The sequence below is a fragment of the Piliocolobus tephrosceles genome, chromosome 2, assembly GCF_002776525.5.
Source record: "Piliocolobus tephrosceles isolate RC106 chromosome 2, ASM277652v3, whole genome shotgun sequence".
In the NCBI taxonomy this organism is placed as follows: Eukaryota; Metazoa; Chordata; class Mammalia; order Primates; family Cercopithecidae; genus Piliocolobus; species Piliocolobus tephrosceles.
Window position 1 is genome coordinate 183,511,155 of NC_045435.1, and position 18,147 is coordinate 183,529,301.

Here is an 18,147-nt window from a genome sequence, read left to right on the forward strand (position 1 = left end):
CCAAACCAAGACATGCACACTGAGCTATCATCTTGCAATGATTTTCCACAGGTCCCCCAGCTGCCTTTTGGGGCATGGCTACTTTCAATGAAAAAGAAAAGCCAGAAGTTGTGCTTCTGCTGAGATTCTTGCAGCCTCCTTACAGCTAAGTGTTGCCTTACTGGGACTCATCTCTGATATCAGGGCATCATGCAGCCAAGCCTGCTACAGCATGGACTTCCATGTTCAGGTCAGGATGGTGGATGGCTAATACAGGGCCTTCTGGAAGCATTCTGCCAGCCCAAGTACACTTCACAGCTTTGATAACATTCTATAGGACACCAAGAAAGTTTATGAGGAAGTGCTAGCGACGTCACAAGTCTACGACTGACTCCCTATGAAAGCACTACCAAGAGAAGTAGTCACTGAAACCCACCTGAGGAGCATCCTAAATGAAAACATTTTATGACCTTGCCTGTCTCAAGAAACGCAGCCCCAGCCTAATACTCCATAAGGAAGGTGGCCTTGCTGAAGGCATAGTCTTTATGCAATCTGTACTCCTAATCTTGTTTTCCCTTTTCCTTGTTCTCCATCTCCTACTTCGCAATCCACTTTGGTTTCCAACACTTGTCTCAACCTTCCATTTCCTTGACAACTATTCTTGGACACACTTTTCTGTCTCAAGCTTGTATTTCCTTCAAGACACAGTGATGGGCCAGGAGTGGTGGCCCATGCCTATAATCCCAGCACTTTAGGAGGCTGAGCAGGACAGATATTGGAGCCCAGGAGTTCGAGACCAACTTGGGCAATGTAGAAAAAGCCCCATCTCTACAAAAAAGTACAGTAATTCCAGGTATGTTGGGGTGCCCCTGTGGTCCCAGCTACTTGTGAGGCTGAGGTGAGGGATCACTTGAGCCTGAGAATTCGAAGCTGCAGTGAGCTGTGACGGCTCTACTGCACTCCAGCCTGGACAACAGAATGAGACTACGTCTTAAAAAAGAAAAGACACAGCTGTGGCATTTATGGTCTCTGAACCCTACAAAGGGGCTATAAGCAACTGGCAATTGGCACCCCTCTCCTATGGTCTGCTTTCTTTCCCAGACCTACTTTCTGACTTTCTTTCCCAGACCCACTTTCTTCCCTTGCCTCCTTCTCACCCACTTCCACCCCACCCCCCACCCCCCACCACCAAGACAGAGTCTAGCTCTGTCACCCAGGCTGGAGTGCAGTGGTGCAATCTTGGCTCGCTACAACCTCCGCCTCCCGGGTTCAAGCAATTCTCCTGCCTCAGTCTCCCGAGTAGCTAGGACTACAGGTGTGTGCCACCACACCGGGCTAATTTTTGTATTTTTAGTAGAGACAGGGTTTCAACATGTTGGCCATCAGGCCCAGCTAATTTTTGTATTTTTTAGTAAAGGCGGGGTTTCACCATGTTGGTCAGGCTAGTCTCAAACTCCTGACCTCATGATCTGCCCACCTTGGCCTCCCAAAGTGCTGGGATTACAGGCGTGAGCCACCACGCCCAGCCCAGACCCACTTTCCATATCCTCTCAGGAAATAAGGTAAGACAATACAAGGACCTGCAGATGCTACTCAACAGAGAGCCATGCACAGAGGTCATCTATTTACAGTATTTATCTACCTTTACCACACCCCACCCCACCTTTACCTGCCCCCAGAAGGCTTCATGTTGCACCTTTAAACCTGTGCCCACCTCTTAGTGGTAGAAGTCCACATACATTTAAGTGAGAATTTCAAGTTCTGGACTGGAGTTCACCAACAGAAATTTCTGTAATGATGTTCTATATCTGTACATTGCAATATGTTAGCCACTGGCCACATATGGGTACTGTGCACTTGATATGTGGCTGATGTGACTAAGGAACTGAATTGTTAATGTTACTTCATTCTAATTAATTTAAATTGAAATAGCCACATATGGCTAGCGGCCAACATATTGGACAGTGCAGCTCTAGACAATTCCAGCCAAGCAGACCCTAGAACCAGAGTAAAAAAACTAAGCTTCAGAACGATGGGAGCAGGCTCTCCAGGAGAGGACCAGGTACCTTGTCCCTAAGCATTGAATGGGGCCACTGCGCTCTCCAAAAGGAAGCAAGCCACGATGGGCAGAGGCAGCTGAATGTGAGTTTGAGGACGAGGCAGGGTTAAGACAGAATCTAATGGGGTCATAATGGGGGGTGATATATGGAAATGAAGCATAAGGAGAGGTAGAGATGGAGGTGGAGGAAAGAAAGGAAGCAGGTCTCTCCCTGTTGACTTAGTACTAGCACCAATCTTGGCAAGCTCTAAAACCTTTATTACACCCTTTTCCCCTTCCCCCCTTTATTGCCACATCCAGTGAAAGAATCATTACATATCTTCTAATGCAATCCCCTCATTCCACAGATGCATAAACTGAGGCCCAGAGAGGTGACCGGGCTGTCCAGTCATATGCTGAATCTGTAGCAGGATCAAGACCAGACTGTGTCCTCCACTCTCAAGCCCATGTGTACTCTCCCACCCTTAACCAGCTCCACTAAAGGAAAGCAGGTCTGCGGAAGGAGAACTGCAGGTAGACAACGAGCAGGCAGAGAGAGGCCCAGAAGAGGCCCCAGCGAAGAGACAAGAAGTTGTAACCGGATCCCGCCTGGGCCCTCGGCTTGGAGGCTTCAGAGAAGGTGTGGGCGGTCGCCTCCTCCTCCAGCAGCTTCTCGCTGGGCTTCCAGTGCACGATGCCCTCCTGGCAGGCCTCGCAGAACTCTGTACGATGTGGCCCGCTGTCCGGGCGGCTGGCCACGTGGATGCGGTACTGGCCGCCGTCCTCGTCGTAGCACTGCTCGCGCAGGCTGGTGATGAGGTTGTCCACCAGGCCCTCGATGTTCTCCTCCAGCATGCTGGACTCGTCCAGCCGCGCCAAGCCGCACTCATAGCACAGCTGCTTGAAGACGCGCATGCGCACCGAGCCCTTCCGCCGGGCACGGTCCAGATGCATATGGAAGAGGATGACCACGTGGGCAGACTGCCAGGTGTGCCAGCACCAGGAGCAATGGAACCTGCCGGGAGGAGAAGGAGGGGTGGAGAAGGTGGGCCTCCCAGAGACAACCCGCCCCGAGGAGCTCTGAGTGAGGAAAAAGGCCTGTGTGCCCGTGCTTGGAGATGGAGGCAGCGTGTTTACTGCCCTGTGGATTCATTAGCACTCCAAGGCCTGCCTGCTATCGCCTCCTCCTGGTGAGCACCCCTGGGACCCAAGCAGCATCCTCAGGAGCCAGTGCCCGAGCCATCTGGCATCCAGCAGTGCTCTAGAGCATGCCTCCTGCGGTCTCAGCTACCCGCGAGCCCAATGCACTCAGGTCTTGCACCTGGGCGCTGTGCCGGGTCATTCCCCCTCTCTGGGCTTCATTTCTCATGTGTGAAATGAAGCGTGTTGGCGTTCAATAAGAGTCCTTCCTCTGTGACCTCCTGCAACTCTAATAAGGATGACATACACCATCTAACTCTCGCATCTTGCTTACTCTGGGGAGAAGAGACGCCTCTACTTGTGCCAAGCACAGACCCTGGCACACTGTAGGTCCTTAGTATGCCACTGAGAATGATGGGATGGATAGGATCAACTGGCTTTGGGAGGAACTACCAAGTTTAGTTACTACATCTTCACAAAGAACGCTCCCCAGTCTCTTGACAAGTCATCTCTAGATCCCGCTCTAGCCCTGCAGTGGGGACTGGAAAAGTGGGTACTCATTTCCATTGCCACTCCTCACACACACACAGACACATGCACACACGCTTTGTCTCTCTTTCTTACATGCACACAGGCCACTTGGCCTAACCTGGGTTTTCTAGAGTCCCAGCCTCAAGAAGTGTGGTGGATGGTAGCCTGGGGCTCATCTAGGCCAGCCCCACTCATTCCACCCCACCACTGCCTGCACACTTCAGTGATGCAGCACTCCTTACCTCCAGGGCAGTTCTTTCCTTCCCTGAGATGAGCCTCGTCCAGGCTCAGTCATCAACAGAGACTTCACAGGCGGTCCATCCACTGAGCTGACTCTGCCCTCATCACTGGCCCTTTCTGGATCCATTGTATGATGGCCTTGAAGGACTTCTGATGAGGAACTCAATTCAATCCAACAGACACCACTCAACACCTACCATATGCCGAACACCACTCAACCCAGGCTGTGGGATGGAGACAAGGCCAAGCCAGTCCCGGACCCTTGAAAGCCTGATCACATGAGCATAGAACAGTACCCAGAATGGCCCAAGTCAGGGTTGACAGGTCAGAGGAACCTGGTTGGTACTGAACCAGGAGAGGTTACCCTACCCCCAATGCTGGGTGAGAGCTGCAGGGCATCTGACTGTTTAGAGACAGAGTGAACCTGTGCACAAATAAGCTCATGGGCAACAGTTCTTCAGCCCTTCCTGAGGCCAGCTGGGAGCCACAAGTCACCAGCCAGGAGTAAGAGGCGCTTATCCCTGAGGCAAGAGGAGACATAAGTTTGCTGAGCTCAGCCCCTGAACTCTGGATCCCAGGCACTCAACTTTCCAGGCCTCTGCCATCTCTCCCAGCAGGCAGTTCAAATGCTTTATGTTTTCAGTCTCCTTCTACACCTTTTTACATCAAGCCAACCCAGAGTTGCTTCACCTCCATCAAACCAGGCCTCACATCTTAAATTCAAAAATATCAGATCTAGGGGCAGGGGAGCTTAAGAAGCATCTAGTCAGCCCTTTATTTCACTGAGAGGAGACTCACGCACAGATAGTAAGAGAGGCATCCATGTACACACAGTTAGTTAGAGGCAGAGCCAGTGCCCAGCACATAATAGGTACCCAGCAGATGCTTCTTGAATTGATGGAACTGACATGAATCAGCCAACCTCTGGCTTTCTGTGTGTGTGTGTGTGTGTGTGTGTGTGTGTGTGTGTGTGTGTGTTTTTCCACAAGCCAGATTTACTCCAATAATTCCAGGTCTTGGGGCAAGAGTACAAATGTGAGCTCCCTACCCACATCTTGCCTCCTCTGTTCCCATCCTCAGCACCATTCTGTACCACGAGAAGCTTCAAACACATACACGTGTGAACAGCCCAGCCTTTGTGTCCGTGTTCTGGCTACATCTCCAAATCACAGTCACCTATTGGCCTCTCTTGAATCAAAGGACACAGGGAAAAGGCCTGCACAGACCCTACAGATGCCTCCTTTTAGATCATGATTTGGAACGGGGACTACAGAAATCCCTGCCCAAACTACCACAAGACTTGAAGTAGTTTGGGCAGGGATTTCTGTAGTCCCAGTCCCAAATCATGATCTAAAAGGAGGAAAGGCATGTGGACTTTAGACGGCCTCTTCCCCTTGGCCTCAAGGGCTCTTTGCACTGCACTGGATGTGCAGTTCCTATAAAGAGTGGGACCGGCCAGGCGCGGTCGCTCAAGCCTGTAATCCCAGCACTTTGGGAGGCCGAGACAAGGAGATCACGAGGTCAGGAGATGGAGATCATCCTGGCTAACACGGTGAAACCCCGTCTCTACCAAAAAATACAAAAATCTAGCCGGGCGAGGTGGCGGGCGCCTGTAGACCCAGCTACTCGGGAGGCTGAGGCAGAATGGCGGGAACCCGGGAGGCGGAGCTTGCGGTGAGCTGAGATCTGGCCACTGCACTCCAGCCCCGGCGACAGAGCGAGACTCCGTCTCAAAAAAAAAAAGAGTGGGACCATGGGCTCTAAGTTCTTAAAGAAGGTTTTGCTCAAAGTTAAATCTTTTTATCACAGGTACATAGATAATAGAGCTAGAGTGGGTAGGATCGATTATCTAAGACCAACCCCCTGATTTTGTAAATATAAAAACTGAGAGCCAGAAAGGGAAACAGACTTGCCAAGTTTACAGGGCTACTTAGCTATATAGAGCCAGTTCATAGCACATAGCAGGTGGTCAATAAATATTTCTGTATTCAGATCAATTTGGATTAATTCACTAAACATATCTAGGACCAGAGCATAGCTGCACCCTCCACATCCCCCCAACTTCTAGGTTAAGGCTTTCCCCATTGGAACTCATAGCTTCCTTCCTTTAGTTCCAACTCACTCTTTAAATGTCAGAGATTGCAGGGACGTAGAAGATATTACAGAAGATATTACTCTTCATTTAATGTGGACAACTAAGACCAAAAGATAGACCATAACTTGCTCAGGGTCACCCAGGGAGTTAGTGGTATTGCTAGGATTAAAACCAAGAACTCTGTGACCCAGCCGGCTGTTCTTTGTCTTTTTCCCCCATCTGAGTTGACACCAGAATGAGCCTGCCCCAGGGACGGGGCTCTATCTCTCCTTGGAAAGTACCCCACAGCTGTGACCCATGGCCTGTCTTCAAGGTCCCTCCCCACTGAGCCTCTCACCTGCCTGAGGCATGCTGCTCCACATACTGCTTCCAGCCAGGCGTCAGCTCACTGGGCTTGAGGTTGGGGTCTATGATGAGCTCCCAACTGTCTGCAGGCTTCGCCACCTCCATCTTCTCATAGAAGACTTTCTTCCACTCACAAGTGGTCAAGCTGGTACACATGGTCCTGCTGGCAGAGGTGGCAGTTCGAGCTCAGCCCTAGTGAGAACACAGAAACAGCACGATTAGGTGCGGGACTATTCAGTGTCTACGATCTGAGAATCCTCATCGGCAGGACTGGGAAGAAACAGGACCCAGCTCCCTCCTTTGTTACCCTGGAACCTGTTACCATGGTAGCCAGGAAGGGCACCAAGAGGGAGGGCTAGGGAGAAGGGAAGCCCCAAGGGGAGTTTCAGGGCCCTGAGCTAGGCTTGAGAGGCAGCGCTGGGTAGGACTGAGAGGAGCAAGCATGGTGGGAGGCCCAACCTCAGACCATACTCACCGGGGTTTCCAGAGGTCTCCAGGAGGCAAGGACATTTGGTGGCCCTGCTTCACCCAACTGCTCTTCTAGCATTCTCCACATCGTGTGCTATAGTTACTATGACAGCCTAGGAAGTCAAAGAGAAATGAGGGACAGGGAAAGGCAGAGCCTGCTGCTTCCACACCCCTTGATGTGCTGTGACCATCACTTACCGTGTGTCTAGCACAAACTACTTGACCCGTGTGCTGGCCAAGGCAGATCAGATCAGGAAACTGAAGTTTATGCAACCCCTAAGTGACTCATCCAAGATTCAGATCTAGGCCTTCTGAAACTAAGCTCATCTGTTTATTTATTTTAGTACAATTGTGCTCCTAACAGGGAATTGAGTGAGAAGTAACGTCTCTTTGTCGAGGGCAATCTCAGACCGGCTGGTGAGCTAGAACGTAATTTCATATGCCATGAAAAACACAGTAATAACATTTCAGATTCATAGCACCATAGAACTGTTAGAGCCCATATTCAGTTCCTGGTCCCAAGCCAGGCTAAGGCGGCTACTGGAGGAGTGAGTTTGTCCTCTGCTGCAGGCTCCTGCTGCCTCCATTGCTGCTAAGCTGGAGCAAGAGAGCATCCATAGCTCTGTGATGCCCAATTTAAATTCTTTAGAGACTAAAGGGGAATTTGATTTCAAATTTGGTAATCCAGGTGAAGACATGGTCACCTGAAGGGAGGTAGCCTTGAGCATGGAAAAGACCAGGCATGTGGCTGCTTACTCTAGCTTTGGTCCAACTTCCAGCTGTAATCATCTTATAATTCTTTAATCTGGAAATCTGGATCCTTGGACATGCAGAGTTTCAACAGTAAACAGCATCAAGAAGTGAAATAGGTTGCTAAGAACCAGAAGTTCTTGGTGTTGAGTTGCCAAGTGGTTTTCCGGAAGGGTGAGGGCAGGGGCAATGTCACTGGATTCTCTCATGAAATGAAAACGTGTTACTCTAGTGGCTTTGTGCTAAGGACCTCAGAAAGGACACAATTGTCTTAGAACCATTGACTGGTAGCTCTAGAAGAGCTCTTTTATTTTTAAAAATCTGATTTGTTTCTTCAACTCTTCATTTCTTAACCAAAATTTCTTGACATTGAATTAAGACAACTGAGGCCTAGAAATGGAAAATTACTGGCCCAAGCTCTCAGGACTGGGTAGCTCAAACCTCACAGGGGTTTCCCTCAGAAGCCAGTTACCAGACCAGGTGAGACAGAGGGATCCATGAATGGCCAGGAATTGAATGAAGCTGAGATGAGCTTATGGCCTGGCCTAGACCCTCGTGCCAGGAATGAACTTCTAAGAAATATTATACCCTTGTTCCCAGAACAAATGGCAATAAAGGAAAAACAGAAAGAGGATGAGAATTGTCAGGGTTTACCTGTTGTGTGTGCTTTTTTTTTTCTCAAATGATGCAATCCCCTTAGGCCTAGTGTCAGGTTTAATTTAGCATAGCAGCTCTCTAAGCAGAGACCAATATAATTCATCTTTCTGTATAAAAGCACCGTTTTCACTTTTCATACAATCGGTGAGCACAATTACTACTTCAATTTTCCGTGAATGGCGCTATGTTATTCCAGATCCCATGATTTAAGAGCTTACCAATGTATATTGTGTACAGCTGTGGCCACATCACACTCTGGCAACTTCATTATACGTCTTTTATTTAGGTAGTACTTTTTCAAATAAAGAAATTGTTATTTCTTTATAAAATAAAATACTGTGCACCTATATTCTGCAAACAAATCAGCAAGGGGGGAGAGGATGGATAAAAGAATGACTTCTCCCCTTCAATCTGGAGTGCAGGTTAATGAAGAGCTTTGCAAAATATTTGTTATTCAAATTTTACTTATTAGAGTAACATAAGAAATGCCAGTGTGGAGCCTAAAATGACAAAGTAATGAAGAGTTGAAAAGGTGTGTACATCAAAATCATCTAGGGAGTTTTGAAAATGATATATACCTCTGCCTCAGAGATTTCAATACATGTTCTTGAGGAGACAAATTTGCTCTCCACCTGCTCCAGTCCTGGGAAGGTTCCCTTCTATTGCCAGCCATTGTTACTGATGCGATATGTTGTCCCACAGGCTACTGGAGGCCAAAAATGAAAAACAAAAAAAGAAGATTGAGTCAAATGAGCAAGTGGTTTATAATATGCCTTTCCCAGGAAATAGATCCAGGACGAATGCAAGCTGTGTCCTATCTTCTCCTGTCTCTCTGCAATTCAAAGAACCATAGACGATGCTATAGGGCGAATCCAAGAGCCCCTGCAGAGTATTTTCAAGCGATATTAGGAAGGCCTCTCCATCCCCAGGTTGCAGCACTTGGTGAGAGCGTGGTCCAAGCTCGCACTCTTTGGGTGGGGGCTGACCTCTGAATCTCAGGGGAGGCCACACAGAGCAGTCCGTGGCTCTCTAATAGTGGCGCATAGTGTAGAAACAACATCCCAGGAAGACTTCATGCTGCCCTTTTATTAATTGGCAGCAACTGGAGCAACTGCAGGCAGGTGACGTTCTGTTTCTGCTGATGTCCAAGGGTCCAAATTCTACGCGCTGTGCTTCTCAGTACCCCAAAGGCTCTGGAGTCTGTATTAAGAGTGGCCGTATCTACTTATCCTTTTTTCAGGGCCTTATTATCCTACGTAGAGATTTGCTGAAGAATTATCACACTATTTATGGGATGTGAATAAATAAAAAAACAGATGGAAATAGGGTGTACTCCATGCAAAAGAGAAAAAAAAAAAAGACATGGGGGTTGAGTTAGGAAGGAAGAATATAGAGGGTCTGGGGACACGTTTAGCGGGTACAGCCCATGCTGCTTCTGTCCAAGAGGCTGAGGGCCTTCTTCAGAGTTCCTTAGCTATACTCAGAGAATCTGTTAGTTTCTGTTGAGCTGAGGCTCAACACACACAAAAATAGCCATGACTCCTCTCTGGGACACTCCCAGCCATCAAGGCAGGGTGAAAAGGGAGCATGGGATAGATTATGCCAGCTTTTAAAGCATCCATTCTAAAAATAACAGTGCTGGGGTCAATATCCTGGGCAGATTTTTAAAAATACATATCTTTCCTATTAAACCCACATTTACCCAGGAGAACGTGTGTAGTTCCAGGGCTTTCCAGAAGACACCAATTCACACAAGGAAAGGACCCATTAAAGCTGCGTCCATTCCTGAGGGAAGTCTTTCACTATCAATAGAACCAATTTTACCTTGAGTGTCTATCTTTAGGAACCAGGTCACCTTCCAAATACTGATGGGGATTTCTCAATGAGCAGTCAGAAAGGCTGTTTGGCCCCAACACTGAGCTCAGTTAACTTCCTTGGAGACTTTCCACATGCAGAATTGACTGTGTACTTCAATTTACATGGGAGTGAGGAGGGACATGACTAATACACTCATTATTATTGTATTTACCCTTAAGGCTGGATACTGACTTTCCTTTTTTTCTTATCCAAAAATTAAGATGAAAGTGTTCAAGTGCATAAAATTGTACAAACATTACATAGATATTACATAAACAGGCAGTTAAAAGCCCCTAGTAAAGATTTAAACAGACCACTTAGCTCTGACATTGGAATCAGAAGATACGCAGTCGATAGGAGTCACAGGCCCAAAATGATCAGGCTTTGCTTAGAGTTAAGTTAAATATTCTAGAAACACTTCAATTTATTTCCCCAGTTGTCAAGCAATTGGAAAGAGCAGATCTACACACTGTAAAAATGCTTGCTCACTCCCAAGGATAAGGCAGGCAGGTTTAATAGTAAAACAAACCATATGAGTTGCAGATCTTACACGAGATGTAAAACAAAGATGTTAAATGAAGACGTTTTACGTGAGATGTAAAACAAAGCATATGAGATGCAGATCTTTAGATTTCTCAGGAAATTTGAGCTTTCTTGATATATGATTATAGATGCTATAGTTAGAAAGCTACGTTTCTTGCAAAGTCCCAAGGTGAATGTAAGAAAAGCTTGGAAAGAGAGAATGCTACAAGAAAATCCACTGACAAGAATAAAAATAATTTTAAAAGAGAAAGATCCATTGTTAGTGAAACAAGAAAATGGCCGCAACTACAAGCCAGAACATCTAACAATTATAGTTAAATTTGGATATAGAGTGGGAGCACATGAAGTACCAATGCATGCCTCACTTCATCTCACACAGACTGAACATTTCTTTTCTTTTTTTCTTTGTTCTTGGGACAGAGTCTCACTATGTCATGCAAGCTGGAGTGCAATGGCATGATCTCAGCTCACTGCAACCTCCGCCTCCTGAGTTCAAGTGATGCTCCTGCCTCAGCCTCCTGAGTAGCTGGGATCACAGATGCTTACCACCACACCTGGCTAATTTTTGTCTTTTTAGTAAAGATGGAGTTTTGCAATGTTGGCCGGGCTGGTCTCGAACTCCTGACGTTGTGATCCACCCACGTTGGCCTCCCCAAATGCTGGGATTATAGGCATGAGCCACCGAGCCTGGCCAGAGTGAGTATTTCTTTAAACATGACCTGCCCCAGTAACAATGAACACACCTACCATGCACATCTGGGTTCCTAATACCGTTCTCCAGTTAAAACAGCAGCAGCAAACTAGGTCTTCTTGGAAAAATTATATGAAGGCTCATTCATTCCTATGTCTGGAGGTTGATGCTGCCTGTGAGATGGGACCACAGCTAGGGCTATAGGACAAAACATCTACACATGGCCTTTCTATGGAGCCTGGGCTTCCTCACAGGATGCTGGCTGAGTTTCAAGGGCTGGTGTCCCCAGAGAATCAGGCAGAAGCTGTGCCTTCCTTCATGAGCTACCCTCAAAAGTCACAAAGCAACACTTTCACCATTGCCCAGATTCAAGGTAAAGGAACATGGACCCCACATTTGGAGAGGAGGAAGGTCAAAGCTATGTTGTAAGAAGAAGATGCAAGTTGGGAGGTACCGTTGTGATGGTCTTTGGGAAACATGCATTATCATAGCGGGTAGGGAAGTCAATAAAGCTTCCACAGAAGAAGTGTTATGTGAACAAACCCTTACAGGATGAGCAATTGGCAGCTAAATAAAATTTTTTAAAGGGGTGCTTTTCCCTAAGGGGGGGAAAGCATGGGCAAAGACTTAGAAAATGAAGTGATATAGAATCATTCTTGAAACTCCATGTCATTTAGGACATCTGGGTCACACAGAAGAGTGATGGAAGTTGAGGCCTGAGAGATGTGTGGGACCTGAATTATGAAGAAGTTTTTAACGTCCTGGGAAAAGTAAGATTTTGCCTTAGAGGGGATGTGAAATTACTAAATCGTTTTAGGCCTGAACTACATGATTGTATTTGCATATCAACAACGTGCTATTTAAGCACATTGCTCTCGCTCCCTTTTCCCCATAAATTGGCTGGTGTCTAAAAATGCTGTTTCCATGACACACTTGCCGTGAATTCTAATCTGCTTAGCTCTTTGCAAATCTAGATCCCTCTGTAGGAGGTGTGAAAAGGACCTTCACTCCATTATCCAAAAGTGCTCTCTAGCGAGAACACTCCATTGAATATGCTTTTGTACACTCCCAATTGAAACCCACTGGATTAAGTGTCATGAGAAGATGGAGAAATAGTTTACAATGTTTTATATTGAAAAGTAATTAATAGAATTGGAATATACAATTTTTAATGAATTTTTATTGTCAATAAAGCTTCTATGGACTATTTTCCCCAATGAAGGTACATGTGAACAAGAAATAGATACACTGATGCTTGTAAGTCTCCAGTAGTACATCAGCATGTGACAAATGAACAGACACCCAGGGGCTATATCTACCAAATTTGCCTTAAGTCTCCTACCTAGATTTTTCATGCTATAGGAAGACAGAAAAATCTTCATGTGGATTTATGCTGGTAGGCAGGGGGAAAGAAGGAGTTTGAAAATAATTTACAGTGAAGAGTAAACTCTGTGATGATAAAGTAGCAACTGTTGGTGCCAGTGCCATAACAGTTACTTAATCTGTGTCATGCCCTGAAAGGCAATTAAGTGAAGTCTGAGTGGGTGAAGAAACTCTTAAGATTCAGTCCAAAATGGTTTCAATGTCCAAGGGGACCCATTGATGGAAGCTGGTCATGGGCAACACCAAACTCATTCTATCCAGAGAATTTGTATGATGCAAGGAATAGCAAAAGTTTCAAGCTGATTCTTGAGGCATCAGAAGCTGGGCAAAGAAACAGCAGACTAGTTCCTCATCTTAAATACTAGTTGCAGAAGTGGACCTTAATTTAATATACCTTAATTATAATAAAAGGTCCTAGTGATAAAATCCTCACTATGCACTGAGTTTTTCTAAGTACTTTACGTATATTAATTCATTTAAGCACATGCAATAACCCTATGAGGTGGATACTGTAATTATTTTCCCCATTTAGATAAGAGGAAACTGAGACTCAGACAGGTTGAGTGATTTACTAGTAGTCATACAGTTAATAAGTGAGAGTTCCGGGATTTGGACTCATACAATCTGGCTTACTGACTATGCATATTTATCCACTAAGCTATTCCCTAGGCCCAGTTTTTCAAAATTTTTTTCCTGTCTTCCCAGGAGTAGAATCTAGGCACAGTTTTTAAAGTAATAAACTCACTGTAAAATGTCAAATGATACAAAAATATATTAACTATTAAATGAAAGTTCCATATCCTCTTCACCCCACCTCTCCTTGCCCTTCGTTTTTTCCAAGTTACTATTTTTTTCCAAGTTACTATTGTTAAACTACTTTTTCCAAGTTACTATTGTTAAACATTTAGAATTTATTTGATTTAAAAATGCATTTGATTTTTAAAGCATTGCAGTGTTTTATAGGATCTCTAATGTTTAAAAAAGTTACATGGCATTGACATCTTCCAAGTTTGGTGCACAATGGCTTGTAAGACACAGATTCGAAGCTTGTTTGTGAGCCTCTGTTAGCTGAGCACTATCTGAAACTGGCATCAGCACCTCACCGTGGCTTGCATGTTCCACTGCACAGGCAGGACCTTGGGAATTTATTAAAATGCTGTCTCTGGTGGGCACGCCTGTAATGCCAGCACTTTGGGAGGCCGAGGTGGGCAGATTACGAAGTCAGGAGTTCAAGACCAGTCTGGCCAATATAGTGAAATCCCATCTCTACTAAAAATACAAAAAATCGGCCAGGCATGGTGGTGCGCACTTGCAACCCCAGTTACTCAGGAGGCTGAGGCAGAAGAATTGTGTGAACCCGGGAGGCAGAGGTTGCAGTGAGCCGAGATCACACCATTGCACTCCAGTCTGGGTGACAGTATGAGACTCTGTCTCAAAATACATACATACATACATACATACATACATACATACATACATACTATCTCTGTGTGAAAATGTTTATCTAAAGAGGGAGGAACCATCATTAAAAGTTGAAAAAATGTAAATATGATGTGAGGACATGCACTGGCAACATGTGTGTGATGAATAATTTTATGTCAACTTCACGTGGCCAAGGGGTGCTCAAATATCTGCTCGGACACGATTTCTGGATGTGTCTGTGAGGGTGTTTTTGGAAGAGATCAGCCATTTGAATTTGTGAATTGAGGAAAGCAGATGGCCCTCCCCGCGTGGATGGGCATCATCCAATCCATTAAGGGCCTCAACAGAATGAAAAGGCAATGCAGGAAGGTTGAATTCACTCTCTGCCTGACTTTTGAGCTGAGACATTGATCTCCTCCTACCCTCAACTCCTGGTTCTCAGGCCTTGAGACTCAGGCTAGAATCTACAAGATCAGCTCTCTGGCTGTCAGGCCTTCCAACTATGCCAGTGGCTTTCCTGGGTCTTCAGCTTGCAGCTGGCAAGACTGTGGGATTTTCAGCCTCCATAATCACATGAGCCAATTCCTCATAATAAATGTCTTCCTAAATATCCATACATACACACATATATATAATACATATATTATATGTATGTGTATGTGTATATCCTATACAAGCACACACACATAAATATCTATCTTATTGGTTCTGTTTCTCTGAAGAAGCTGGGAACCACATATGTATGGTTCTCCATATATTTAGGTTTATATTATATATATATATACGTGCGTGTATACAATATACATATACATATGTGTATATATTACCTAAATATATGGAGAACCAAATACACATACACACAAACAGATACACACCCCACATATAGATCCTATCAATTCCGTTTATCTGGACAACGCTGACTAATACACCATGATTCTCTCTAAATGGGATTTCAGTAAAAGCCCGAAAACCTTTGCAAACATTTCTGGGTTTTCGACTGGAGGATTCCTGAAAGCGTAGGCAAAAATTCTCTGGCAATGTCAAGGGTCCACTCTGTTGGCACAAAGCTCTCTATGGGGAGTCAGGACACCCAGGTTCTTATCTCAAACTTGTAATAACTCTAGATAAATCAGTTAAGTACCCTGAGCATCAATTTTCTAGATGCCGAATTAGGAATTTCAAAGGCGCTCACCTCTAAAACCCCATTCTCTGCTGCGATTTTGGATGTCTAAAGGCACCATGTGAAGCAAAGTGCACTCACTGCTCCTAATACGCGTAGCCACCCCTTTTGCTGTTTCTGTGCATCTCTATCCTGGTTTTGGTGTGCTTTTGCTTCCAATGGCTCAAAGAGTCTTCCAGCTTGGCCTGCACTTTAGGATCCAAGGAATATAGGCAGCATCCAAGGGAGTCTATTTTTAAATGCATTCTGTAAGCATCTATTAACACCTTGTCAGGTGAGGCTCTGAGGCTACTGGCATGACTGAAACATGGTCCCTGCCCTCATGGATTCAGTCTGGGGCAGAGATGGTATTACCTTTATTTTTTTTCAGCCTTGAAGCAATCGACACCTGCACCGTGCACTGTGCCTTTAGGGAACCCACTGCTCTTCTGTTAGAAGGAAACGCTCAGCTTTCCTTGTTTGACCCATGAGTTGTTTTGAGGGAATTTTTTTAAAAACGTATAAACAAGTGTAATGTTTCCAGTTCCCTTTTTATTGTTGATTTCTAACTTAACGGCACTGTTCTTAGAGAATGTGGTCTGTATGGCACCAATACATTGAAGTGTTCTAAGGCAACTGTTGATCTTTTTTAATTATGATTTTCTGTAGTTAATTTTTAAACGTTTATGCTGAATCAATTTAGAGAGATAATATGTTAATTACAACCTCAGAATCTAGAGCCACATCTAGATTTCCCTCTCAGCTCTGCCAGTGACTGGCTGCACAAAACTGGGTGATGATCTCAGTCTCCACATCTGTAAAGTAAGAAAAATAACACAGACTATTGCACTGGGTTCCGGAGAGGATCAAATAGGCTCATACTTGCACAGAACCAAAAACAGTTCTTGGCACATAGTGAGTGCTTGATAAACGTTATTTAATATTATTTTTCTACCTACATTATACATTCCATTTATAGAACATTCTCAAAAAAACAAAGTTATAGAGGTAGAGAACAGATTAGAGGTTGCCAAGGGTTAGAGATGAAGGGAGGGAAACAGGATGACGATAAAAAGGTAGCACAAATTGTCTTCAGTGTGATAGTACTGTTGTATATCTTGATTGAGGTGGTGCCTATGTGAATCTGCAAATCCAACAAAATTGCATAGAAACACACATGCACACGTACGCGCATACACATACACACGAGTGCATGTAAAACGAGTTAAGTCTGAATAAGGTCTGTGGATTATACCCTCTGTGTCAGCTTCCTGGTTGTGCTATCGTTAGGTAAGACCTTACCATGGAGGGAAACTTGGAGAAGCGACACAGGACCTCTCTACACTATTTTTTTGTAACTTTTTGTGAATCCATAGTGATTTAAAAATTTTTAAAACTTCTAAATGCCCCTGGCATATGGTGAATGTCTAATAAATGTTACTACGTTTTGTCATAGCTGTTTTTCAAGTTTTTATGTATATTTAACACATTAATTTTGAAATTAAATTCAGAACAATAGATACTATTTTAAAAAAGACAAAGTGTATCTCAGCAAAGTTCCATATTGTTACATGTAGAGGAACTTTGAGCCCTTTGTGGGCTGAAAAATGAATTAGAATTTCTGATAACTAGTGTCATTTTGTTCGCTCCTTTTGAATTCTGAAAATATTGGGCGGTATGAATAAGAAAACCCTAAGTCCCGAATCCATGCGTGTTGGTCTCTTGGATGCAGGAAAACTTGGGAACAATAGATGAGAATGGGCTGACCCCCAGCAGTTAGAACTCTGTGGCCTCAACGAATGGTTCATATTCCCAGAACACCCTAGTGAGAGCAATCTCCTACCTCCATCACTCAGTTTCTTTGACCAGAAAAGTCCTTGTCACTGTTTCCAAAAGGGCTCTTGAAGATTATCCCATGTAGTCTTCGAATCTGCTGAGGCCCAGGGACGGTAGCTGGACAAAAGCAGAGCCTGGTCTTCAATCAAGGCGAAAGCTGTTTGCTCTGGGTCTCACTGTGGCAGGGGCCTAGGACAGCAGAGATGCGATGCTGTCTCCCACCCACAACTACCCAGAGTCATTGAGTGTCATCAGGAGAACAATGCTTAAGGGGCACCTCCTCAGGCCCTCAGCACTGAAGGGGAACAGGGAGGGGACTGAGATGCACCCAGCCCACAGTCTAGGCACCAGCCGTCCAGGGACACTGGCCTACACTGTGATGCAGGTGGTGAGCGCCATGGCATGTCCCGGTGGCTTCCTCTCTGTCCACGCCCAGAATTTACAATTTTGACCCTAAGAGAATACCAACCCTAAAAGCCTAAATTTTCTTCTTACACTGTTGTGAGTTGAAAAAGCTGTGCTCAGGGGTACACAAACGTTACCAGAGGAGGGTGTCCAGGTTCTTGGCATTTTAACAAAGAATTGGACAAAACATACAAAGCTATGAAAGAATAAAGCAAAGACAGCATAAATTTATTGAAACAAAAGTATACTCCACAGACCAGCAGCAGGCTTGAGCAAGCACCTCAGGAACGCTGGTTACAGAATTTTCTGGGCTTTAAATACTCCTCTAGAAGCTTCCCATTGGTTCCTTGGTTCACACCCTATGTAAATGAAGTAGTGGCTCACAATCAATCTGATTGGTCATGGAAGGTGACCTATCGGAGGCTGAAGTGAAGTTACAAAGTTACACTCCTATGCAAGTGAAGACTAGGCCTACAATCAGTCTGATTGGTTGCAGGAGGGGACCAATCAGACGTACTTTCATTTTTAATCTGCAAGGCAGAAAAGCAGGAGGGGTGGGGGGAGCAGTTTGCGAAGGGAGTAGCTTCTGATCCTTTTGTTACTTGGGT

The 18,147-nt window shown here is 45.2% G+C and overlaps 1 protein-coding gene and 1 long non-coding RNA gene across 2 annotated transcripts in view; one reads left to right on the forward strand and one right to left on the reverse strand.

The window, feature by feature from the left end:
• Nucleotides 1-2,278: 2,278 nt before the first annotated feature.
• RTP2 (receptor transporter protein 2) lies at nucleotides 2,279-6,953 on the reverse strand. The gene is made up of 2 exons (XM_023214731.2): nucleotides 6,361-6,953; nucleotides 2,279-3,032 (listed from the first exon to the last, which is right to left on the reverse strand). Exons 1-2 carry the CDS (start codon nucleotides 6,522-6,524, stop codon nucleotides 2,516-2,518), a joined length of 681 nt encoding a protein of 226 aa, XP_023070499.2. The 5' UTR covers nucleotides 6,525-6,953; the 3' UTR covers nucleotides 2,279-2,515.
• LOC111544275 overlaps nucleotides 6,763-18,147 on the forward strand; it is a 29,790-nt gene continuing 18,405 nt past the window's right edge. Inside the window, exon 1 of the long non-coding RNA XR_002732093.3 lies at nucleotides 6,763-6,935. This is a non-coding gene — a long non-coding RNA (uncharacterized LOC111544275). The remainder of the gene's footprint in view (nucleotides 6,936-18,147) is intronic.

What these genes read in the sequence shown, in the direction of transcription:
- RTP2 (XM_023214731.2), bottom strand. Translation starts at nt 6,524, where the DNA reads ATGTGTACCAGCTTGACCACTTGTGAGTGGAAGAAAGTCTTCTATGAG. An exon ending in GAGCAGCATGCCTCAGGCAG is followed by an intron (nt 3,033 to 6,360) that starts GTGAGAGGCTCA and finishes TCCTCCCGGCAG; the next exon opens with GTTCCATTGCTCCTGGTGCT.